General features: G+C 42.6%; 1 protein-coding gene across 1 annotated transcript; it reads right to left on the bottom strand.

The window, feature by feature from the left end:
- Positions 1 to 10,011: 10,011 nt before the first annotated feature.
- On the bottom strand, positions 10,012 to 21,799 carry LOC136499549 (7-deoxyloganetin glucosyltransferase-like). Its single transcript, XM_066495164.1, has 2 exons — positions 21,280 to 21,799; positions 10,012 to 10,709 (listed from the first exon to the last, which is right to left on the bottom strand). The coding sequence occupies exons 1-2, from the start codon at positions 21,797 to 21,799 to the stop codon at positions 10,012 to 10,014; spliced, it is 1,218 nt and encodes a 405-aa protein (XP_066351261.1).
- Between the last annotated feature and the right edge of the window lie 5,177 nt (positions 21,800 to 26,976).

The following is a 26,976-nucleotide window of genomic DNA, read 5'->3' as shown; positions in this document are numbered from 1 at the left end:
AAAGATGATGAATCAATGATGGAGATGAGTGAGAGGGCTTTGGCTAAGCTCACAAGGTTGCTATGTCAATGCAAATGGCCAAGAGTATGAGCTTGAGCCGGCCATAGGGCTTAAATAGAAGCTCCCATGAAATAGAGCCGTTAGGCTACTCACTGCACTGAACACAGGGAGACCGGATGTAGGACCCCAGCATCTGGTCGTGTGATGCATGCCATGTGTCCCTTCTCTTTAAATACTGAGTGCACGATCCCAGCGGTTAAGTAATGACCGGACGCACTGCTGCGAAGTGACCGAACACTGGACCTCAGCGTCCGGTCGTTTCCAGTAAGCATCCAGAAGCGAGAAAACACAACCGGACGTGTCCGGTCATGCTCGACCGGACACACCCAGCGTCTAGTCACTCAATGTCATCATACATCAGACTGACCGGACTTAGGCCCTGAGCACTTAGGCCCTGAGCAACCGGTCAGTTTTCGCGCCAGCGTCCGGTCATGAGACCGAAACAGCGCGCCCTCTGCTGCCACTGACCGGACACGCTGGTCCAACCAAGACCAGCGTCCAGACACTTATAGTGACCTCCGTCTTTTCTATATAGGGCGCCGGTGGGACCATCAGACTATACGCACACTACGGGCTGACACTCCACCGGTGAAGTCTCTAACCCTTGCTCAAATGTGCCAACCACCAAGTGTATCACCTTGTGCACATGTGTGTTAGCATAATTTCATAAACATTTTCAAGGGTGTTAGCACTCCACTAGATCCTAAATGCATATGCAATGAATTAGAGCATCTAGTGGCACTTTGATAACCGCATTTCGATACGAGTTTCACCCCTCTTAATAGTATGACTATCGAACCTAAATGTGATCACACTCAATAAGTGTCTTGATCACCGAAATAAAAATGGCTCCTACCATTTATACCTTTGCCTTGAGCCTTTTGTTTTTCTCTTTCTTCTTTTCAAGTCCAAGCACTTGATCATTATCATGGCATCACCATCATCATGTCATGATCTTCATTTGCTCCACCACTTGGACTAGTGCTACCTATCTCATAATCACTTTGATAAACTAGGTTAGCACTTAGGGTTTCATTAATTCACCAAAATCAAACTAGAGCTTTCAATCTCCTCTTTTTGGTAATTGATGACAACACTTTCACAAAGATATGAATTTAAATTCAATTGAATCCATGTTGCTTGTCCAAACATATTTACTATGTGTAAAAGAATATGGACAAGTTTCATGAATCCCATATGGTAGCGATTGCTCCCCCTACATATGTGCTAAGAGTTTGGATTGAAGCTTGCACATATGCTTAGATAGGAAATATAGGAGACAATGTCTACCAAATGATGCTAAGTTATAAGAGATGTACCTTTGAAGCATGATACCAATCGAAGTGCACCAATATATCATCCTTAGCACCATTGGTAACTAGACATACATAAAAACTAGAATACCCCATGAGATCAACATTACAAGCAAGGGTCTAGTTTCCATAGAATGAACATAAGTTTAGTTACTTTAGCCTATGCATGCTAGTTTCTCATTTCATCATTCAAGCCTATAACTAGCATACACCACACAAGCATGGATATTGAAATTTAAAACTTGTGTCATGCAAGCAAATATATGAAATGCACATTCAAATACAACATACAAGTCTATGAGCTTGCTCCCCCTACTTGTGTGCTTTTTTTGTTGATCCCCTTACAATATCATTTCGTTTATTTTCATTTGTTTGCTCCTCCTATCTTACTATCTTTGTGAATTTCTCTCCCCTTTGTCAACAATTAGCACAAAAGGTGAGCTCAAATTATAGATAGGTTGGGGTGAAATCATATGAAATGAGAATCATTTTCCCAATTTGGTTCAATCTAGATCACTTGCAAAAGATATTTAACTCGGTTTGATCCAAGGACAAGCTTCTTCACACCTCTAAATAAGGGTTATCTTGTACCATGTTGAGTTAAACACTTATAGCTTATTTTCTAGATCAAACACTAGGTTTACAAGCCCACAAACATGTCATATGCTACCACTAGATTATTTCAAACATACAAGCAATAATGGTACCATACAAGCATCAAATTCATTTCATTTTTATGAATGAGCCTAGGACATGATAGGAATGACTAGATGCACTAAACAAGTCCTTAGCAATGGATGGATGATATATCAATCAACTTTACCTTGCTTTGCTCAAAGTAGAGGCATGTCATATAATGGGGGGTGCATCAACACATATTTGAGAAATCAAGTATGTTCAATTCATTCCTTAGCTTGCAAAACCTCTTCTCATCAAGTGGCTTGGTGAAGATATCGGCAAGTTGATCTTCGGTGCCCACACTCTCGATGCAAATGTCCTCTTTTTGTTGGTGATCTCTTATGAAATGATGGCGGACATCAATGTGCTTTGTTATTGAATGTTGAACCGGGTTGTTGGTGAGCTTTACGGCACTTTCATTGTCACATAGCAATGGTACTTGCTTGAATTTTATTCTAAAATCATTCAAAGTAGCCTTCATCTAAAGTAATTGAGTACAACAACTATCGACCGAAATATACTCCGCTTTGGGGGTTTAAAGTGCTACACTATTTTTCTTCTTTGATGACCAAGACACAAGTGATCTTCCCAATAGTTGACATGTGCTCGTTCTCTCTACTTTGCATCCCGCATAATCGGAGTCCGAATATCCAATCAACTCAAATCTTGCTCCTTTGGGATACCACAATCCAACATTTTGTGTATGCTTCAAGTGCCTCAATATTCTCTTTGTTGCCTTCAAATGACTTTCTTTTGGTGAGGCTTGAAATCTGGCACACATACATACACTAAACATCACATCCGGCCTTGATGCGGTCACATAGAGTAGGCTTTCAATCATAGACCAATATATCTTTTGATCCACCATGTTGCCACTAGCATCACTATCCAAGCTTCCACTTGTTCCCATTAGTGTACTAATAGCTTTAGCATCATCAATTCCAAACTTCTTGAGCATGTCCTTGATATACTTGTCTTGACTCACAAATATGCCATTCTTCATTTGCTTGATTTGAAGACCAAGGAAGTAACTAAGCTCTCCAATTATAGACATCTCAAACTCACTTGCCATCATCTTACCAAACTCCTCACAAAAATATTGATTTATTGACCCAAATATGATATCATCAACATAGATTTGCATTATAAACAAGTCATTTACAAGCTTCTTGGTAAAGAGAGTGGTGTCAACCTTTCCCATCTTGAATCCCTTAGAGAGTAGGAAATCCCTCAATCTCTTATACCATGCTCTAGGTGCTTGTATTAATCCATACAAAGCCTTTCTCAACTTGTAAACATGGTTGAGTTTCTTTTCATCTTCAAAACCGGGAGGTTGCTCAACATACACAAGCTCATTGATGTACCCATTGAGAAATGCACTCTTCACATCCATTTGGTACAACTTGATGTTGTGGGCACAAGCATAGGCTAACAAGATCCTAATTGCTTCCGATCTTACAACCGGGGCATATGTTTCTCCAAAGTCAAGACCATCAACTTGAGTGTAATCTTGAGCTACTAATCTTGCTTTGTTCCTTATTACTATCCCATATTGATCTTGCTTGTTCCTAAAGACCCACTTGGTTCCAATCACATTATGATCCTTAGGCCTCTCAACTAATTCCCGTACTTGATTTCTTGTGAAGTTGTTTAGCTCTTCATGCATAGCATTGACCCAATCAACATCCTTCAAAGCTTCATCTATCTTCTTAGGTTCAATGGATGGCACAAAAGAGAAATGCTCACAAAATGAAGCCAATCTTGATCTAGTTTACACACCTCTTGAAATATTACCAATGATAGTGTCTAATGGATGATCTCTTGTAACATTGGTTAGTTGAAGCACTTGCACTTGATTGCTTGCATTTGATTGATTATTTGGTTGAGATGATGAACTAGCCACTTGTTGTTGATCTTGCACTTTGTCATCACTTGTTCTTGCTTGAACTTGATCATGAGAACCACTAGCTTGCACATTTGAGTTAGAGAGCACTTGATTCTTATTATCTTCAACATCAATCACCTCTCTAGGCCATATATCACCAATGTCCATGTTCTTCATTGCATTAACAAATTGAGTGCCTCTTACATCATCTAGATTCTCATCTTCCTCTTGGGAACCATTTGTTTCATCAAATCCATATTTGTTTCCACCAATACTAGTGTATGTGATTAGTCCAAACAAGTCCATGTGTATCAACTCAAATGCCTTGGATGTGCTCATCATGCTCTTCTTAGGATGTGTTCCGGCTTGACATGCACTACATAGCTTATCCTTCTCAAATGTCACATCTTTCAAGCCTCTAACTAAGTCATGCTTAATCAACTTGTTCAATTGTTTCATTCCAACATGACCAAGCCTTCTATGCCATAACCATCCCATGCTAGACTTAGTGATCAAACATGTTGTTAATTGAGCTTCTCTAGCATTGAAATCAACCAAGTATAGATTCTCATATCTAAATCCTTTGAAAATCAAGTTAGATCCATCTACACTTATGATCTCTACATCATCCACACCAAATGTGCACTTGAAACCAAGATCACACAATTGAGCTACCGATAATAGATTGAAGTTCAAGCTCTCTACTAGTAACACATTGGAGATACTCAAGTCATTGGATATTGCAATCTTACCAAGCCCTTTGACCTTGCCTTTGCCATTGTCACCAAATGTGATACTATCAATCCCATTACTCTTGTTTTCATTGATTGAATTGAACATTCTTGGATCACCGGTCATGTGTTGTGTGCACCCACTATCAAGCACACAATGCCTTCCTCTGGCTTTATAATTGACCTACAAAAGAAGATCAATTCTTTTTAGGTATCCAAACTTGCTTGGGTCCTTGAAGGTTAGTTACCAAAGTCTTTGGTACCCAAACGGCCTTCTTTGGGCCCACAATTGGTGTACCAACAAATTTAGCCTTCACACCATTGACACCCTTAACAAGCATGTAACAAGAATCAAATTTAATTCAAGATACATTAGGTAGCTTGTTCTTGTTAGTCTTGCAATATTGCTCTATATGCCCAACTTGCTTGCATCTATTGCAAAACCAGCCATTGCCCTTCACAAAGCTAACTTTGGGAGTGACAAAGGCCGCCTTGCCTTTCTTAGGGGTATAGTTTAATCCCTCTTTGTTGAGAGGAAACCTTTGGCTACCCAAGCACTTTAGCAAGCGGACATCCCCACCATAGGCATTGCCTAAGGCACGAGTGAGCTCATTCACCTCCTTCTTGAGAGTCTCATTTTCCACCATTAGTGAGGCATCACAAGTGAGACCATCACTTAAAGGTGAAGTAGAAGTAGTAGTGCTACAAGAAGTGTTAGTGGGAGCAACTACAATGGGCTTATAAAAAGTTTTATTAATAAGATCACATGTTAGTCCCACATCACAAGACACGATCACTTGCTCCTTCTTGGCCTCCTCCTTCTTGACTTGCTCGATGAGAGAGGAGTAAGCTTTTTCAAGCTTAGAGTGAGCTTTGCTAAGCTTCTCATGGGCTTCCATTAGCCTCTCATGAGTGGCATTGAGCTCATCAAGAGATTGCTCAAGAAATTTGACTTTCTTGTTCAATTCTTTGCACTCCTTTCTCTTCATCATAAAGCAAGTGTCCACATGCTCACACATGTCCATGAGCTCCTCCTTGGAGTACTCTTCTTTATCATCATCACTCCTATAAGCATGACTTTCACATTCATCATCATCACTCGCATCATATTTTACCTTGGTAGGCTTTGCCATGAGGCATGTTGATGAAGTGTCAAATATGGAGGGCTTGTTGTTGATGACGATGCTTGCTAGTGCTTTCTTGATAGATTTCTTGCCATTATCACTAGAGTCATCACTATCCAAAGGGCCATCACTATCCCAAGTGACCACATAGCTTCCACCCTTCTTCTTTTGGAAGGTCATCTTTTTCTCCTTCTTTCCTTTCTTGTCCTTCTTGTGCTTCTTCTTCTCATCCTCATCATTGTCACTATTGTAGGGACAATCTGCTATAACATGATCGGGGCTCTTGCAATTGTAGTATCTTCTCACATATTCTTTGCTTTTGGTGTGATCTCTTCTCTTTCTTACACCATACCCCTTCTTCTTCATGAATTTGCCCATCTTGCGCACAAATAGAGCCATGGCCTCATCATTAATGTCACTAAGATCCTCATCATCACTTGATACTTTCTTGGACTTGCCCTTGTTCTTGGATGGTGAGCTAGCCTTGAATGCTACACTCTTCTTCTTCTTGTCTTCTTCTTCCTTCTTGTCATCCTTGTCAACCCCTTCCCTTTCCACACGGCATGTCTCTTGTGTCATGACATCACCTAGTACTTGGTTACGGGTAATCTCCTTCAATCCTCCTCTTATGATAAGCAATCTCAACATCTCAAATCTTGGAGGTAGGCACATCAAGAACCGATAAGATACATCATCATCCTTGATGTTCTCTCTCAAAGCCTTCAAGTCATTTACAATCACTTGCAACCGATGGAACATTTCCAGAATGCTCTCATCATCCTTCATCTTGAAGCTTGTCAACTTATCCTTGAGGATGTACAACTTGGCACTTTTCACCATCAGTGTGCCCTCATATGTTTCCTCCAATCTCCTCCATACCTCATTAGCTCTTTTAGAATCCTTGATTTTCTTAAACACCTTGGAATCAATGACATTGTATATGGTGTTGAGAGCCATTGTATTGCATTGCTTGTTGGTCTTGTCTTGGTTGGTGGGATTGTCGGGATCAATGAAAGCATAGTCATTCTCAGTCACCTCCCATACTTGATCATTGATTAAACCAAGATACATCCTCATCTTTCTTTTCCAATAATCATAGCATGTGCCATCAAAAAATGGTGGTTTGCCCCCCACATGGTTGAAAACAACTTGAGCCATAATTTGACACCGAGGTTTTTAAGAATTTAATCAAACGGTGACCATGACTCCGATACCACTTGAAAGATCCTAATATGGCTAGAGGGGGGGTGAATAGCTTATTTAAAATCTACAAATCAACTAGAGCAATTTGATTAGTATAACAAATAGCGAAATGCAAACTTATTCTAGCTCTACAAGGGTTGCAAGCCACCTATCCAATAATTCTAGTTGTTATGATCACTAGGCACACAATCTACTAGGTCACTACTCACTAAGAGCTCTCATAATTGCTACACTAAAGAGCTCCACTAGATGAACTTAATCTACAAAACAAGCTCTCAATTCTAGCTACACTAAAGAGCTTGATATAGCTAGTTTGTGGTAATATAAATGAGTAAGTGAGATGATTATACCACCGCGTAGAGTGAACCAATCACAAGATGAATACTTTATCAATCACCGGGAGAATACCAAAGGGCAAGAGACAACCAATTTTCTCCCGAGGTTCACGTGCATGCCAACACGCTACGTCCCCGTTGTGTCGACCAACACTTGGTGTTTTGGCGGCTAAGAGCTATTGCACGAACCTCGTCCACACAATTGGACACCGCAAGAATCTACCCACAAGTGAGGTAACTCAATGACACGAGCAATCCACTAGAGTTACCTTTTGGCGCTTCGCTGGGAAAGGTACAAATCCCCTCACAATAACCAGAGATGGCCATGAACAATCACCAACTCATGCCAATCCTCCTCTACTGCTCCAAGCCGTCTTGGTGGTGGCAACCACCAAGAGCAACAAGCGAATCCCGCAGCAAAAACACGAACACCAAGTGCCTCTAGATGCAATCACTCAAGCAATGCACTTGGATTCTCTCCCAATCTCACAAAGATGATGAATCAATGATGGAGATGAGTGAGAGGGCTTTGGCTAAGCTCACAAGGTTGTTATGTCAATGCAAATAGCCAAGAGTATGAGCTTGAGCCGGCCATGGGGCTTAAATAGAAGCCCCCACGAAATAGAGCCGTTAGGCTACTCACTGCACTGAACACGGGGCGACCGGACGCTCCGGTCATATCGACCGGATGTAGGACCCCAGCGTCCAGTCGTGCGATGCACGCCATGTGTCCCTTCTCTTTAAATACTGAGCGCACGATCCCAACGGTTAAGTAATAACCGGACGCGCTGCTGCGAAGTGACCGGACGCTGGACCTCAGCGTCCGGTCATTTCCAGTAAGCATCCAGAAGCGAGAAAACACGACCGGACGTGTCCGGTCCTGCTCAACCGGACACACCCAGCGTCCGGTCACTCAACGTCATCATACGTCAGACTAACCGGACTCAGGCTCTGAGCGTCCAGTCAGTTTTCACGTCAGCATCCGGTCATGAGACCGAAACAGCGCGCCCTTAGCTGCCACTGACCGGACGCGTCCAGTCATTGCTGACCGGACGCTGATCAGGATCTGGTAACTGACCGGACGCTGAACAGCGAAGTGACCGGACTCTGGGTGCCAGTGTCCGGTCAACATCAGTAACGTTCCAGAGAGTAGTTTTCGTGACCGGAAGCAGGTTAGAGTCCGGTCACAACTTAACAGCTCTGTGGCGGGGATAAATGACCGGCGTGTCCGGTCACCTTGATCGGAGCGTCCAATCACCCCGCAGTGCTGACTCAACCTCCTAACGGTTCGTTTAGAATGAGGAGGTATAAATACTTCCTTTATTCATCTAAGGGAGGTCTCTTGCCCATTTGTTCAGCTGAGAAACGCCCTTAAGAGTACTAAGGAGAGCAAGAGCCTAGTGAGGTGATTGAGATTTGAGAATCCAAGATTAAGGCCTCATTAATGTTAGGAGAGTAGAAAGTGTGCATCCACCCTTCTCATTAGGCTTGTTGTGGTCAAGTAAGAGTTCGTGCTTGTTACTCTTGGTGATCGTCATCACCTAGACGGTTTGGTGGTGATCGGGAGTTTGGTGATCATTCGACGGAGCTTGTGGATGACCCAACTCAAGTTGTGAGCTGTTGTGGGCGATTCACCACGACGGAGTGTCGAAGAATCAGCCCGTAGAGAGCACTTGATCCCTGCGCGGATCAAGGGGGAGCTATACCCTTGTGTGGGTGCTCCAACGAGAACTAGTGGAGAGTGGCGACTCTCCGATACCTCGGTAAAACATCACCGCGTGCCTTCTCCTCTCTTTACTTTAAGCATTTACATTTGAGCAATTCAATTCTTGTCTTTACATTCTTAGAATTGTCATGCTAGAGTAAGATTGGAACCTAGGGTGCAAAACTTCTGTGCGGTAGAACAATAGGAACACAATTTAGGCACAAGGGGTGAAGTGGGCTAAGTGTAGAGTTTAATTATTACAAAAAATTTTAGAATTAGCCTAATTTACCCTCCTCTTGGATATCATGATCCTTTCATACATGGATAATGCAAAGTTGCTTAGATATATTCTTAAAGAGAGAGAATACACATCCCTATGAACACACACATTACCCGTATAATGAACACCTCGGAAGGCTGAGACTAAGGTGATAAATCTGTGTGTGCACTCCTAGCAAATCTACCGTCACACTAACGACGTTGGGGATTTATTTTCATTCTTTGCGTGAAACAGCAATGGTAAAGATTGCCCTTACCACGATTCTTTTAAAATACCAATACTAGAATTTATTTTCCCAAATCACACCGTCGAAAAACAAAATTGGAAAGACCCATGTCAAATCATGGATTTAAGTTAAACTGAATATATAAATTCCACCACAAGAAACGTGACCAGCTTATTAACATTTCGGACACTCCCTCCGATCTACGGATGCTTGACTTTTCGAACAAGGTATATTTCAAACTTGTATATATAAACTCCACAATATCATGTATAAAAAGTATTTATAGCTAAAAAGGTCGAAGATCACACCATAGATTTGTCTAGATACTTTTACAAAATCATGAATTTATTATAATGTTCATTTCTATATTTTAATAGAAAAGATAGTGTCAAAACAATGTTTCAAACACAGTACCGTTGCCGAAACCATTACCGGAGTCTTGGAGAGAGTGGTTGATATAGTTTGTTTTATTTAGTAATTATTAGTACATGGAATTAGTTTGGGCCTAATAATTCCCTTCATCTGAATAAACCATCGCTCCTTCAAACGCCACACACACGTTCCTCCAATCTCCTCCTGCGGGCACCACGCGGCCACGCGGCCCCTCGCCGCCGTCTCCGCCGCGAACGCCGGCAGCAGCGAGGACGCCGCCGGCCCGCCGGCGACGAGGTCCTCCCTGATGACCCACAGGAACGGGCGGCCCGTCGCCGCGAGGCCCCACGCGAACTCCGCCAGCAGCGCGGCGGTGACCACCGTGAGGCTGCCGAAGTTGGCGTACACGACGGAGCCCGGCGCCTGCGCGTCCAGCCAGGCCAAGCACTCGGTGTCGTGCTTCCACAGGCTGAGGTCAAGCGAGCCGCCGGTGGCGGCTTCATCGTCGTGGTGCCGGCGGGGGAGAAGGGCGCCCAGCGGCCCGACGGTGTAGATGCGCGGGTACTCCGCACGGAGTGCGGCGAGGACGTCCGGCTCAAGGGCGTCGAACGTGTTGATGATGAGCGCGCCGGCCTTGGTGCAGTTGTTGGCCTTGGTGTCGTTGAACCACAGGCCGAAATCGTCCGGGTCGGTGGTGCGGACGAAGCTGGAGATGTCGCCGAGGCTGATCGGTGGCATGTCGGGGATCCAGTCGATGATCGTTGTCTCTAGGTAGCCGTTCGTTAAGCAGCTGTCATCTGCAAAGATGAGATAAAAACGAGCAAATCCACACATATACATATGTTAACTTTTGGTTCCCAGCTACTGTTTTTTGAATAATAATTGTGATCCATTCACAAGTTTAAGTTATTTTTACTCAATTTTTTTCTAAATTCCACCAAATTTAGAGGAAAAACAATAACATCTACGGCACCCATCGTCAATTTTGAAAATCAAGCCTCCACTAGTTTAGCTTGTTGGACTATGAAGTACTTAGCTCTCGTTTGACTCGTGAGTTGGACTGTGAGCCTGCTCGAGATAACTCATTAACTTAACAAGGTAAAACACTAGACTTGCTCTCTTTTTTTTTTGAAAAAAACAAGATTGGCTTATTAGAAAAGTAAACGACCCGAATCAAGCCAAGTGAGCTAGCAAGCCGCAAGTTTTTCGTCTGGCCCTACGTACCTCCCTGGCAGTCATCCCGCGTCCTCCTATTGGCGGCGTGCGGGCCCTCATCTCCCTTTCCACGGCGGTGCACGGTCCTTGCCCTCTATAAGGAAAAGGACGACTATCGGCCCATTTAGTTTGTTTGATGATTAACAAGATTAAATTGGACTAATGTGTTTATAAATGTTTATTTTTTAGTCCAATAGGTTGCGTAGAGAACTTGGATTTGTTTGGAGCAAGAAGACTTTGATCAACACCGAGAGTAGCACATTAGAAGAGGTGTTACAACCTAGAAGATCCAAGACGCAAGTTCGAAATAAGTCCGGACTCGAGATGGCGAAGAAATGCGGGTGAAAAAGAGTAGCACATGTACAGTCCGACGGTTGAAGAAGCAGTACAGGCAGCAGTGTCAGGGTGTCGAACCACGAAGAAGGAGGGCGTCGGACTATAAGCATTCACTGTTCATCAGGCGCCAGTAATGTGAGGGTTGGACCCTGCCTACGTGGTAGCATCGGACCATATATTTTACGGTCCGACGGTTCCTGGGAGCGGTACAGAGAGCTCCCGAGAGGCTCAGATAGCGTCGGACCCAGTCGCCCTGAGGGCGTGGGACCGTCCGACGACTGTGGCCTAACCGTCAGGGACAGCAACGATGCAACGGTTGGGAAGCTCCAACGGCCATCTTGCAATGTCTAAACAGGAGCGGCGGGCGTTGGACCGTGGACCCATTGGTCCAACGGTATGGACAGCATGGTACGACGGGTGGTAGAAAGATCCTTTTGGATCCCAACAGCTACTCCATCCCTTGGGGCTATAAAAGGAACCCCAAACCGTACATTTGTGACGTCCAGAGGCTGGCAAAAATACCAAGTGAGGTGATACTCTATTTTAATGATATCCATATGTATAGTGCTTAGTGAAATATTCGGTAATTAGCGTAGGTGTTTTGCGAAGTGCTTAGATTAGTTAGACCACCGCATTGCGCTTGCTTTAGGTGTTAGGCCTAGTGTTTAGTGAGGTTTGCACACCTCTTATTACTCGGTACTTGCACGCATCATTGTTGTACATCAGAGAGGCTTGTAATCTTGCGAGACCACACCAACCGCGTTTGTGGTGTGGCCGCCACCATGTACCGGAGGGAACAGGGCCCGTAGAATTTCAGCCCGAAGCTTGATAGTGAAGACGGCGGAGAGCGATTCGGGAGAGGCTTGCCGAAAGGCACAGCGGAGACCCACTTGTGTGTGGGGAAGGCCCGAGGCTATTCATGGAGTTACCTGACCGGGAGCTTGACCCTTGCGAGGGGTCCAACAAGGACTAGGGGGAAGCTTGAGAGCTTTTCGATACCTCGATAAAAATACCAGAGTCGTCGACGGGAGTTTGCATATCTCTACTTACTCTTTAGCTTCCGTATTTATATTGTAATTTTGGTTGTGCGCTTTACTTTTCTAGCTTAGTAATAGGCTAGTTGATAGGATTAGAACCTAGATTGCATAACTCTTTTGCGATAGAGATAGCAACACACTAGCAAAATCGTAGTTACACTTTTAAATAATTTATTTATTTGTATATGTTTTTGTTAAGATAAAAATTAGACGCCATAATTAGAAATATATTTTAAAATAACTAATTCACCTCCTTCTAGATATCACGGTCCTTACACCCTCCATACAGACGGCAGAACGGATCAGTCACAACAATCGCCGGGCCTCAAATCGAGCGGATCGGGCAGGGGCGGTGCTCGGATTCAGTGACAAATGCTGAGTTCAATCCGTTGGATCTCTCTACGTCTCTCGATCTTTCCCTTTGGATGAAATTCATGGATTTGATTCGGTCTCGCTGTCTTAAGAAGGATTGAAGTTGTTGGTCGCAGACTCGGAAATGAGAGTGGCACCTACAACTGGAAGGCATCAGGAGCGTCAACAAGTCTCCGCATTGCAGTGATCTTAAAGCTTAGGGAGGGCTCTGTGGGCCTCGAGGCTGTTTTCTTTTTTTCCTATTTTATTTGCAGATGTAGGCATGTACATCTGTCTACGTAAATCTGGATTTACACAGGCATTTTGCCACTGGCGGTCTTGACACATCCACCTCTCAAAAATTGTTTTTGCCTATCTATATCTCTGTTAACCTATGCTATAGCAGCGGTACGTGGCATGTTCTTCTGACATGCATATTGTATGGTAAATAATGTATATTTGACCATGCGTTTTACTTGAACATAAGCATGCATCATATGTCATAACCTGAATATATATAAATTATTATTTTTATATATATGCCTATATAAAGTCTAAATACTTATAAAATAAATGGTAAATAAATACTCCCTCCGTACTCGTAAAGGAAGTCGTTTAGGACAAGGTTTGAGTCAAACCTTAGGAATATAAATCATGAATAACTCTCAAGTTGTTGAGTTTAAAAATGTGAAAATTATATGAATATATTTGTCTTGAAAAATACTTTCATAAAAGTATACATATATCACTTTTTGATAAATATTTTTATAGAAACAAGAAGTTAAAGTTGTGTTTTGAAGACCGTGTCGCTGTCAAAACGACTTTCTTTACGAGTACGGAGGGAGTACGTATCAAAAGTTTAGATGAGCGTAGAAATGATCATTTTTTTCTAGGCGAGTAGAAGTTCAGAAACGGAGCTAACGGATCAACCAATAATGGCCTCTACAAGCAAATAATCTTGGGATCTCCTCCCTCTGTCTAAAGCTCGGACCTCGGAGCATTACTATGCGTTGAGCTTCGCAGAATTTGAAAACTGGTGCAGCCGGCTGTACTCCAGCCAGGATTCACACTTTATGCGAAGCTACTTGCAATGAAAAATGTGAAGTAAACGCAACTGGCTAATATATAATTAACACAATACAAAAAACAACTTGATCCACGGAATATATATATCATCTTGCAGTTGCACAAACGACAGATCTGTGAAGGCGTATATAGTAAGCTGTTGTTTCATCAACTACTAAGAGCATCTCCTATAATTTAAGAAAAAAAGAATTGGTAGATTATAGAGTTTTCAAGTCTTAAAAAAAGTTAGATGGACATTGGTTGGGTTCTCCAATTAATTTCAAAATCTTGTTTAAAAAAGTAAAAAATGGTCCCACATGAAGGTTTATTGGCAGTAGCTCGATCTTCTCGCACCTAGATCATGCACGCTGCCCACAGCTAGCCAGGCCACCACCGCCCCCGGCCACCCCTCAAGCACGTCCACCCCCCCCCCCCCCCCCCCAACGGGCCGTAGCAAGCCATAGCTAGGCAGTACGGTGGCTGCGGCCAGCCAGTGGTGGCTAGCTAGGGGCGGCCAGAGGCCTCCAAGCTTGGCTAGGTCATGCCAAAAAGAGGCTAAGGCAAAGAGAAGAGCGACAAAGATTGGTTTTACCTGTTTCCTAGGGCGATGGAGGCGGTGATTGGCTTCTAGGGGCAGCAGCAATAGATAGGGGTGGCAACTTAATTCTTTCTTGGCTTTCTTAGCTCGAGAAAGGAAGGAATGTTAAGAGAAGTCCCACCAACACGTGGATTGGATGTCACTACCCAATGATGTATCCATCGATTTTTGCAAGTGTGAAAAGATCGGGATCGGAGTTGGGATAAGGATTTTGGGATGGAGGGAGTGCTTTAGTTAGTATGTTTTGTAACTAGTTATATATTGGGTTACGTTCCACGTCAAGATCTAGCACAACAATAGCAAAATGCATGAACATGAATTTTGTTTTATTTGAAGTTTGAGTTTGAACATAAAGGAGGCCTCAATCATAAATTTGCCAAACTAGTTTTATGCCATTGCATTAGTTTGCAAAAATTCAAAAAATGTAAACTAAATTCGTAATGTCCCAGCAAAATGTTTCCCTCACCTTCTAATTTTCATTTCGAGCCTATTAGATTAGATTAGATCATTAGAAGATTTTTTTTTAGAAAAGGGAATATATTAATATCCCAGCTTCTGCATTGATCAATGCATATAGTTGTTCCTTATTACAGACAAGAATAAAACGGTCCAGGGAATCTCAAAAACAAAGTTTTGAGCCATAGCGAAAACACAAGCTTTTCAAAAAAACACAACTAAAAAGCAAGTATGTTGCTGAATCGCCAGCCGTATCTAGCAAACACCTCCATCGTAATTGTCTCAATAGATCTACATCCCATCTTCATCGAATGACGATCCTCCTCCTTCTGTAGTAGGGACCAGGACCTAGACCAATAAGTCCCCCTAAAGATAACCTGCAAATAAGATGGTGCTAGGATCTTATCAAACACAATGTCATTCCGAGTTAACCAAATCACCCAACATATAGCACTTGCACCCACAAGAATTTGATATTTCAGTTTTCTATTTACCCCATCCAACCAACCTATAAATAAATTATGTACACTAGTTGGAGGTATTAGATTAAAGGAAACCTGAACAATTCTCCACATGAATTTAGCATAATGACAGTCAAAGAGTAAATATTGTATGGACTCATTTGAAGAACAGAAACAACGCCTCCTATCTCCTTGCCACTGTCGCCTTGTCAAATTATCTTTTGTTAAAATTACTCCCTTATACAAGTACCACATGAAAACTTTGATTTTGAGAGGTAGTTTAAGTTTCCAGATTAAAGTACTATATGGTATAACTTGTGTTCCTAACAAAGTTCTGTATATGGAGTTGACGGAGTACAGCCCATTGTGATGTAGCCCCACACAAAGCGATCTCTCTGGTTCGTTAGTTGTACATCGACAACCATGGCCACCACTTCATGCCATGCTCGCAAATTCGCACCCATCAGAGATCTCCTGAAGGCTACATTTAATGGCGTCGTAGCCAACACTGACCTTACAGTCGCACTTTTTCTTCTCACAATGTTATATAGTGTAGGGAAGAGCGATTTTAGAGGGTGCGGTCTTATCCACGAATCCTCCCAAAAACACACTTGAGATCCATCACCTATATCAAACTTACCCATCGAGAGGAACTCCCCCTTGACCTTCATGAGACTAGCCCAAAACTGAGAATCCCTGGGCATGTATTGAACCTGTGTTAAGGTTTTGTCCCTTAAATATTTATTCATAAGTAATTGTTGCCAGACCCGTCTCCATTAATTAGTTTAAAAAGCAATTTGCTTAGGAGACACTTATTGTGAACATCTAAGTTTAAGACTCCCAACCCTCCTTAGTCTTTGGGTGTACAAACTACCTCCCATTTTGTCAATCTATATTTTTTCTTGTGTTCATCACTCTGCCAAAAAAACCGAGATCTAAAATAGTCCAACTTTTTCAAAACCCCTCTAGGTATTTCAAAAAAAGGACATCATGAATATGGGAAGACTACTTAGAACAGAGTTAATTAGGACAAGCCTCCCACCTACCGACAACATCTTACTCCTCCAACAGCTTAGTCTCTTTTGAAATCTTTCCTTAACATGTTTCCAGTCCCTATTCATGAGCTTTCTATGGTGCATAGGCACTATTCGCCTAAACGATCGTTTAGCCCGTTTAAACACCGTATAAACGCTACATGGTGGTGCGCCGTTTTCGTTTAATCACCCGTTTACCCCGTTTAATTGGCTGTTTAGCCTGTTTAATGGGACGTTTTGTCCGAATAATGGCTAAACGGTAGGTGACCGACTATTTACCGTTTAGCGTTCAGGAAAACACTGTGCATAGGAATTCCTAGGTATCTAAAGGGTAATGACCCTACATTACACCCAAAGATTTGAGCATACTCATTTTGATTATCTTTAGCTGCTCCAAAGCAAAATAATTCACTTTTATGAAAATTGATCTTTAGCCCTGATAACTGTTCAAAAGCACAAAGCAAAAGCTTCATGTTTTTGGCCCTCTCTAGATCATTATCCATAAATATAATAGTGTCATCTGCGTACTGAAGGACCGAGAGTCCATCCTCTACCAGATGCGGAATAACCCCTTCAATTTGTTCAGCTTCTTTTGCTCGAGAAATAAGTATAGCCAACATATCAACCACTGTATTAAAAAAGGATTGGAGATAACGGATCTCCCTGACGCGCTCCTTTCCTTGTTTGAAAATAATGGCCTAAATTATCATTGACCTTTATTACAACACTCCCTCTAGACATAACTTCTGAAATCCATTCACACCAAATTGGTGAGAATCCTTTCATCCTAAGGACTTGCTGTATGAAAGGCCACTTTAGCTTATCATATGCTTTCTCAAAGTCTAGCTTTAAGATGACACCATTTTGTTTTTTTTTTCTATGCAACTCACGAATACTTTCATGTAAAATCACAACTCCTTCCATTATATAGCGACCCAGAACAAAGGTCGTCTGAGACGGTCCTATCAGCTTGTCAGCCACTTTCAAAATTCTATTATTTAACACTTTTGTGAAAATCTTAAAGCTCACATTTAAGAGACAAATAGGCCTATATTGTTGTATCTGAATTGCATCAGAGATCTTAGGCAATAAAGTAATTACCCCAAAGTTTAAACTATGAATAGGCAATCTCCCAGCATGGAATTCATAAAAGAGGCTCATCAAATCCGTCTTCACAACCTCCCAAAAGAATTGATAAAATTCAGTGGGAAAGCCATCCGGACCAGATGCATTGTTATGTTCCATATCAAAGACCGCCACTTTAACCTCCTCCTCACTGAATGGAGCCACCAATACTTCATTCTCCTCCACCAACACTTGAGGTATGTCATGCCTCAAAGTCTCGTCCATTGAGAAAGAATTCTTTACATGAGGTCCAAACAGTCCTTTATAGTACTCAGTTATATAATCTTTCAAGTTTGCATCCCCTACAATAATTCCTTCTTCCTGTTCTAGCTGTACAATTTTTGTTTTCCTGTGTCTCCCATTTACCACCATATGGAAATACTTAGTATTATCATCCCCTTGCAATAACTTTGTTGCTTTTGATCGTTGGAGCCAATATATCTCCTCCCCTCTGTGCAACTTAGTTAATTGCTTTTTAAGATGATGTCTAAGTTCCTCCTCTTGAGGTGACAATAAATTAGTCTCTGCCTTTCTGTCAAATGCATCTATCTTAGCCAACAGATCTGATTTAAGCCTTTTGTTTTGGTGAGCCAAATTCCTAGCCCAACCTCTAAGGAACTGTCGCAATCTCCTACTTTTATTTAGCCACCGTTCCATGGGTGTTCTACCCCTATTTTCAGACTCCCAAACCTCCTTCACTAACTCAAAGAAACCATCCCTTGACAGCCACCCTAACTCAAATTTAAAATTTCTAACGTTGCCTCTATGAGATGGTTCCCCTCCATCTAGCAAAAATGGTGTGATATGAGATTTCCTGGGTGAGTGCCTAAACAGAAGCAAGCGGAAATTTTTGTTCCCACTCTATTGTTACCAAGATACGGTCTAGCTTTTCATAAGTTGAAACCTCAGCATAATTAGCCCACGTGTATTTTCTACCTGTCATCTCTAATTCTCTTAAATTCAATATTTCAATAATAGCATTAAACAAAAGTGGCCACTTGTTATTATATCTTGAGTTGTTTTTTTTACGGGTTCCTGATTATATTAAAGTCTCCCCCTACTAAGAAAGGTAGATCTCTATAGCTAGTACACGCTCGTGCTAGTTCCGATAGAAAGTGTTCTTTGTGCTCCTCTTGCGCTGCACCATATATAGACAAGAGGGCCCATTGAAAACCATCTACTTTGTTTTTTAAGACAAATTTGATATGGTAGTCACCATCGATAATATTTTCAACTTCAAAACATCCTTGATTTATTCCCATTAGCATCCCCCGGACATACCCCGGGGGCACCGCCAATGCCAAACAAAATCAGCCCCCGCACAGAAAATTTTCAGACACTGAGTCGAGAAACTATTTCTGTTGGTTTCTGATAGAGCTATAAAATCAAGTTTATTATCTTCAGCCACATCATGTAAAAAAGTATGTTTAGCCAGGTCACGCAACCCTCTACAATTCCAGAATACACCTTTTATTGAAACAATTTTTCTTTGCAGCTACCTTCTTATTGAGGAGTTTCTTTTTCTTCTTACTCTTTGCCACCTTGATGGGTACATCAACAAGTACTCCATCAAGGCTTGCACTATTATCGTCCATCACCTCCTCTATCAAGTCGCCACAGAGTCGACTGATAGTGGAGGTGTCAGGATCAATCTCATCCTTCTCAGAATCAATTTCGTTGTCATGTGTAATTAAGAGATTAGAAGGTTTCATCCTTTCTTTTTCTACCTCTTTGATTAACGTTACAGACCCAAGAGTTAAATTTTCATTGTCACCCAAACTGATCCCCACTCCCTTTAAGTTTTGCTCAATATGAATGTTAGAAAAAGAACAAAATGAATTTATTTTCGCATTACCTTCATTTTCCTCAAGGTTCTTGATGGCAACCCTTTTTCTGCTTTATCAAGAGAGTCAACATCAGCCACGCCCGCATTCCGCTTGCTGCGCCGCACTGGGGTAAGCTCACCATCTGATAGAACCACCAATGTCATGACACTCCCCAATTCTTTTGTTGCCCCACCATCAGCTGAGACTCTGGCTTCTAACATGGCATCAAGAAGGGCCCCAAGGTGTTGAGCACCATCTGCAATCCCTCCTGCTGCCCCATCGGACTGTCCCATTGAAACCTGCACTTGTTCCTCCTCAATCATAAAAGACGGCTGCTTGAGACTTTGCTGTGAGTCAAGGGCTGCACCCACGGTTGCACCTGCATTCTATGCCACGAACTCCTCTGTAGGCTGCTGCTTTTGGCCCATTGCACTACCTGAAGCTGACCCCTTCTCCTGCACCTTCGGCTGATCCACCATGCCCTGCTGCCCGCCCGGCCTGACTAAATGTGAAGGCTGCTGCAGTAAGCATCCTGGCGCAAAATGGCCTGCCACAGATGTAGCACTCTTCACATTCACCGAGTGACCCCTTTTCACTCCTACAAAATCACATGCCGCCTCACTTAGTTCATTCTACTCGCCTAACAAATCATCCTCAGAGAAATCTATATCCATCTGTGCCTCAGGGACATTGACTTCTTTTCCTTTTATGCTATTATTCCCTGCAGTTCCCCCACTTGCATCCGAACTAAGATTACCTCCATTATTTTGTGGCTCTCTCATTTCAGTGTCCTTTGCTACCCCATTGGCATGATCACCGTTCCCATCATCTTGGCAAGTAAGGTTCAACCTGAAAGATCAATTGGAAATATCTATTGCCAATAATAACATCTAGCTTGGTTGGAATTGCCTCAGGTTCTAGCATAGCCATTGCGAACCGCCCAAACCTACTCGCTCTGGTAGTCACCATATCCACTTCCTGAGTGACACCAAAACGAGTTCCTAGTGCTCATAGAATGACATATTCCTTTAAAATTGTTGGGAGGTTCATAACACACATCCAGACCAATGGTAGAGCGTGTCTAAAATACTCTTTTTCTTTCTTAAACTCTTGAAACTTGAGAGTCACCCCTTCTTTCATTTCTGCATTAACCTCGTCATCTTTGTAAGATCTCCTTTTATTGGAAAAAGAGCCTTGAAATCAGAACCACTGTGCCGTTTCACTTCCCAAGCAAAAGTGTCAGAAACCAACACACGCAAGAATGCAGCAACATCCTCTTCTGTTAAATTTTTGCTAGAAGTCGAAATTAAAGCCATTCTAGAATCTCTCTTTGTTGGTTGAATTGGTGAATGCGGAATATGAAAACCGGCAAGTGCATCAGCAGCCTGACCAACCAACTGGCCTACCGGTTTTGGTTGTTTGAGAATCAGGCACCGACTCATGGCATGCTCAGTGCTTCTGCAAATATCACAAAACACTGACGCCGTGCAATCGAACATCAGGTGTCCCTTCACTCCACACCGTCTGTACATTTTAGTAGTGGTTGTCCTCTGGATCACACCCGCAGCACCAGCAGTAGTCGTACCAATCACCGAGTTCTCGACATGTACCTCACCTGTTCAGGCAGCCGGCGAGGAGCCCTGCAAAATTTGAGATTCTTGTATGTTTTCAGTTCTAACCACACTATGTTCAGTCCCTGCTGCCCTTTTCCTTGGTAGCTGCTGCTGATCGACATTGACGGCTTGCTGCTCCTGTAAACCCAGCCCTGTAAAATTTGAGATCATTAGAAGATGTATAGGCAAAGATTAGACTGCGGTAACATTTAATTTATTTACTTGTATATACAAGGGGCATCGAGAGTACCTTTGAGTGGTAGGTAGCCTCTTTCTCTGAGCTCCCGGAGCCTCATGTGGCCCATGAGCGCCGCCGCGCTGCTGGTCCAGAGCACCATGCTGGGGACGCCGAGCTCCCGGGCCACCTCCAGCGCGAAACTCATGAGCGCCGTGGGCAGCACACACGTGACGGGAGGCACGTCGGGCGTCTCACCGCCGCCGCCGTCGCCGCGGAGCCGCGCGACGAGCTCCCTCAGTGGCGCCGCGCACCGGTGGGTGGTGGCCTTGGACAGGCCGAGGTCGTAGTCCTGTTGGTCACGGTCGGCGTCCACCAGCCCGTCCGGGATGGTCTCGATCCGGAACCCCTCGCGGCCGCTCACAGCGCCCTCGGTGTCTGCGGCCTGCTGGGCGCGCCGGAGGTTGTGCTCGGTGACGACGAAGGTGACGAAGACGCCGTGGTGGCGCAGTACCTGGACCAGCTGCAGCGCCGGGTTGATGTTGCCGGAGCCCGGGTAGGGCACCACCACGACGTGCGGCTGCGGCTGCGTCATCGCGGTTCGTGTTGCTGCTATGGCTTGCACGCTCTTGGTGACTGGCAACTTGGCTTGGCTTCGATCTGTGCTTGGCTGCTTGCCCTGTGCAAGGTTTTCATTATCAGAAATAAAAATTTATCGAAGGTCATGGATAAATAGGATAAGCAAGATATATCGAAAATATCGGTTCAAATTCAAAAAAAATTCAAATTGTTTTGAAAAAAATTCGTAGAATTTAAATTGAAATTATTCCTAAGCTATTAAACATCACTTGTTCACAGATAAAAACAAGAATAAAATATTATAGTGTGGGACTGTCACACGGCTGAATTTGGGTTGTCTGTGTGGGAACAGGAAAGAAGAGAAAAATTTAGCCGATGTCAAATTTTATCGGACCCTGGGGATAGAATGGAAATTTCAGAAATTTCCATGAATTTTGGCCCATAAAAAAAACCTTGGCCCTGTGCCACCGTGCGTGTTAGTCGCTTTTATTAATCATGATGAATTGAAATGTACGGCGAGGTCCCTGCGAATCAAGCGACGCCGATACTATAAGGAAAAAAAGTTTCAACTAACGTCGTGTCCTTTTTCGCCGGCCGCAGGACGCACAAAATTAACGAATGTAGTCTTCTATTGACTTTCCACTTTAACAAAAGAAGTTTGCTCTTCACTTCCCACTTTCTATATGAGCACCTTCACCCTCCCAGCATCATCAATAATAAAGGATTGATAAATACTAAATGCATGGAAACCACCAAAAACTATTTAGGAAATGTTATGTATCCCAAGAGAGGAAGGAGGGCTTGCTGTCATAAACCTCAAAATGCACAATGAAGCTCTAATGCTAAAGAGCCTGCACAAATAACAAGTTGAATATTTCTTGGACAAATCTCATTACACTAGAACAGGCAATTACTCTCGGGTCGGAACCCCCATTACTGTCGGATTTGGATCTGGTAGTGGGCAATCGGCAGTGATAAGTGGTAAAAAATCAAAACTCGAGTCCTCAACGTTCACGTTACCTCGAGCGACCATACCAATTGAGCTACGGTAGCTCTCCTCGAGAAGTTCGTCCGTTCGGACGCTACGCTTTCTGGGCCTGTGCACTACCGGCCATACAACATCTGCTCTCTCTCTCTCTCTCTTAAAAATATCTCCCCCACTCCCCATCGACTCATTCCTTTCGAAGCAGACAAGGCCTACCGCCGTTCCCACGCCTGACCATCGGCGGCCATGGTCGGCGTCGCCGCATGCTTCTCCCTCGCGCCGATGGTGTCCCGTGTGTCTTTCTGACCCGACGCCGCCTTCCACACCCCAGGCACCTCCTCGTTGGTGTGGTTCCTGGCCAGGGCCGTGGGTGCGGGCGCCGCCGGCGAGGCTCGTGGTCGTCGCGCGGTACTCACCCTCGTATGATAGCGAGGAGGAGGAGGGGCTTTGGGGGTCATGGAGGCTGGGGGAGGAGGGACCGCGAACTTGCTGGCTACCGTAGTTTCCCACCAGGTAGGCCGACGACACTGTGTTTTAAGTGTTTTAGGCGTTTCAGACCCATGTTTCAAGTGTTTTATCTGGATGTTGCAAAAGTAGATCCTAGGATGTTGCAATGACATTATACACATGTTGCAAGCTTATGTTTCAAGTGTTTGAGTTTTTTCTCCGACGTATATTTCAAGTGTTTCATCTAGATGTTGCATAACATGCATGATTCAAGCGCATATTTCAAGTGTTTGAGGTGTTTCATACATATGCTGCAAGTGTTTCATCTGGATGTTGTAAAAGTAAATCTAGATGTTGCATATGTTGCTATGGATATACACGCATATTTCAAATGCATGTATCATGTGTTTCATCTGTTCTTAGTCGTATGTTAATTTATGCTTTTGTAAAAGTATCTACACAAATCTATGGTGTGAACTCCAACCTTTTTAAGTATAAAATATTTTACATGATATTGTGGAGTTTATAGAAGTTTCTAATGTACCTTGTCCGAAAAGTCAATCATCCGTAGATGGTGTCAGCCGAAATGTTAAGCATAAACTGGTTACATTCCTTGTGGTGGAATTTGCATATTCGGTTCAAATCCTTGATTTGATATGGGTCTACTCGTAATTTCTGGTTTAGTTTTTCGAGAGTGTGATTTAGGAAAATAATTAAATTCTAGTAATGGTATTTTGTAAAAAAAAAAATTGTGGTAAGGGCAATCCTTACCATTGTTGGTTCACGCAAAGAATGAAAATAAATGCCCAAAGTTAGTGTGACGGCAGATTAGCTAGGAGTGCGCAGACACATAGAGATTTACCACCTTAGTCTCAGCCTTTCAAGGTGTTTGTAAGGGTAATGTGTGTTTGTGCTCATAGGGATGTGTATTCATACAAAAAAATTCTATATTTTTATTATTATATTAATAATAATGCGCCAGTTTTGTATTTGCTTTGCAAATCAGAGCACCAAACCCACACCAACTTGAAAAAGGGCACATACACATACGGGTCCAAAGCGTTTTGAGACTGACCGCTGTAGGGAGCTCAGAGCCTGGTCTTGGGGCTACAGCCCAAGTCCTGGAAATGATCATTCTATATTATACTATAACTTACTTATATATGATCATTTATAATGCTTATTTAAATAATTTAATTTAAAACACTCTCAACACTGCTTAAATGATCATTTGTTCTATATTTCATTTGTTAGATGCATCATATACAATACATGTGCATTATCTTTAGTAGTCATGAAAAATTTTAGCTTGTTTTGAAGATTTTTAAATCTGATTTCACATTAAAACCTAATTTTGAGCAAGTGCTTTTAAAGGAATTTTATATTTCACTTGAGCAAGTATGTAATGAAATTACATGACAAAAATACTACTGTCCAAATCAAGAAGTTAGATAATTTTTCTCGTATTTTTAAAACCATTTTGGGGTTAAACAACTTACCCAAAAATTCAAATATAGCATTTTGGAAAGAATTTTAATTTTAAAACTAAAAAAAAGCTACGATACATGCCAGATCCAAGAAAAATCGATGGCACTTGGTTTTTAGCATCTACAATTTTTTGAGGTCGATCCCTAGGTCCTTTGTTTTGAAACGACAAGAAAAAATAGCTTAACAAAACTCAAATATAGCATTTCGGGAAGAATTTTATTTCCAAAACTACTAAAGTTATGATACCAAATCTAAGCAAAATGGGCCGTCTTTGATTTTCACATCTATGTAAAAAACTACAACATTTTTTAGGCCGGTCACTCTGTATGTTCTCTGTTTTTGGATCACCAAAAGATGATATAGAATATGAGCCACGTCAACCAGTATGCCATGACTCACGTCATGCTAAATTAGATGGCGTAACTCAATCTCTATATATATAAAAAAAAAAAAGCTAATAGGGTCGAAACCCCGACCATATGAGATGGCTTAATGCTGTGCACACGGGGATTCAAACCGTGGTTGCTAGCTCAACTCTAACACGAGCTAGCCAACCAGGCTCGAGCCCGCTTGCACTCAATCTCTATATCAGTAGCACACGTCAAAAATACTATCGACGAATTTAGCCACGCCAGTGCGTAGCGTGATTGCAGTTGCGGGTTGCACCATGACCTAATTGGTGTGACTAAAAGAACTAGTTCTTAAAATTTTAGTTTGGAACAATACTCTTTTAAATACTAGTCTTTTTTCTGCTAAAATAATAATAAAAAACCCTCAGAGTCGACAATGAAGTTGTTAAAAAAAAGCTTTAGTCTTCTTTAAGCTCTGTAGCCAATTAGGATACCTGGCTTTCACCCAGGCGACCCGGGTTCAAATCCCGGCAATGGAATATTTTTTGCCTTTTTGTTTTTTCCCTGTAGCTTGCCGGACCAGGCCGCCAGCGGCCCAGCCCGCAGCTCTAGCAGACATTGCAAAATCAGGTGGGGCAAACGCTAGTTAACAGTCTGTCCTGTCCTGGTGTAAGAAACATTTGCAGAATTCCAACCCTCTGGCTCTTCCTAAGCAATTTGTTTTCTGAAGCTATTAATGTGCTCCAGTATCTTCAGAAAGAATGTCTATAAATGATGCAAAGAGATGCCAAGCTCTTGGTCTTCTAGACAGATTTTGACTTTCTGTTTCACTTACACTTAATGTTGTTTAGGGCACCTCTAGTGTTGAAGCGGTCGAAGTATGGTTCGGCAGTGTGGATTATTACCGCTGACTAATTTGATGTGAGAGAAAAATACTGTTCTATCTGAAAATTTACGATCATTTATGACCCAGGAACAGGCTGTTTATCTCTCCGTCCACTCACGCTACCAGGTGCATGCGTACGGTAGAGGCAACGTCCGCGCAAGAAACAATCGGCATGTTCGCTGGTTGGTTTCTGGGCTGGTTTGGGCTGGCTGGTGCTGGTTTGTTATGAGAGAAAAACACTGTTGACTGGCTGGTTTGGGCTGGCTGAAACCAACAAGCGAACAGGATGAATATTTAACTCCCTCGGTTCGGCGCGTCTATGAGGTCCGATTTGCGTCTCACAGCTACGGTTCGCTTCCTCTATTGTTCACGGTTCGATTTTCTCCTTCCATGGTTCGATTTCCATCAACATTAGAGCTGCTCTTAGGACATGCAAATTATTTGTCATTGTCCTTGAAGAGGAAAGATAAAGATATCCTGGAGGCCATGTTAGAGGTGAACTTAACCAAATAGAAATTTTAGAAAATTAGGGATCGGCCATGTTCGCTTCTCTTATAATCCATCTTTTTCAGCTTGTTTTTTCAGCCGGAACAGTGTTTTCTCTCACAACAAATCAACCGAAACAGTATTTCGCCTTGCTTTTTCAGCGAAGCGAACGGGGCCGATGTTTGGGATTCTCTGTTGCAGATTGTATACTCCTTTTGAGAAGAACGTGTCATTCCTAAGTTGGAAACATACGAGGACTATATTGATTGCCATAATCCAAGAAAAAAAAGCAATTGCGCCAATTATCAGCATAATAGATATGATTGCTTGAACCTCGTTGTTAATTTGCAGCTTACAAAGTTTAGTTATCATTTCAATGAGGTAAATTCTCAATTGCTTACTTGTATCGTGCCTTTGGTCCCAAGAATTTTTTCGAGGTCTTCATATTTGAGGGTTTAATAGAACTGGCTAAGTCATACCCTGACGATTTCGATTCAACATAAACCAAAGGTTCTTGATCATAAGCTTAACATTTACATTGATAATATAGC

This window comes from Miscanthus floridulus, chromosome 13 (assembly GCF_019320115.1).
Source record: "Miscanthus floridulus cultivar M001 chromosome 13, ASM1932011v1, whole genome shotgun sequence".
In the NCBI taxonomy this organism is placed as follows: domain Eukaryota; kingdom Viridiplantae; phylum Streptophyta; class Magnoliopsida; order Poales; family Poaceae; genus Miscanthus; species Miscanthus floridulus.
Note: the sequence above shows the minus strand (reverse complement) of the source record. Positions and strands in the feature narration are given on the sequence as shown.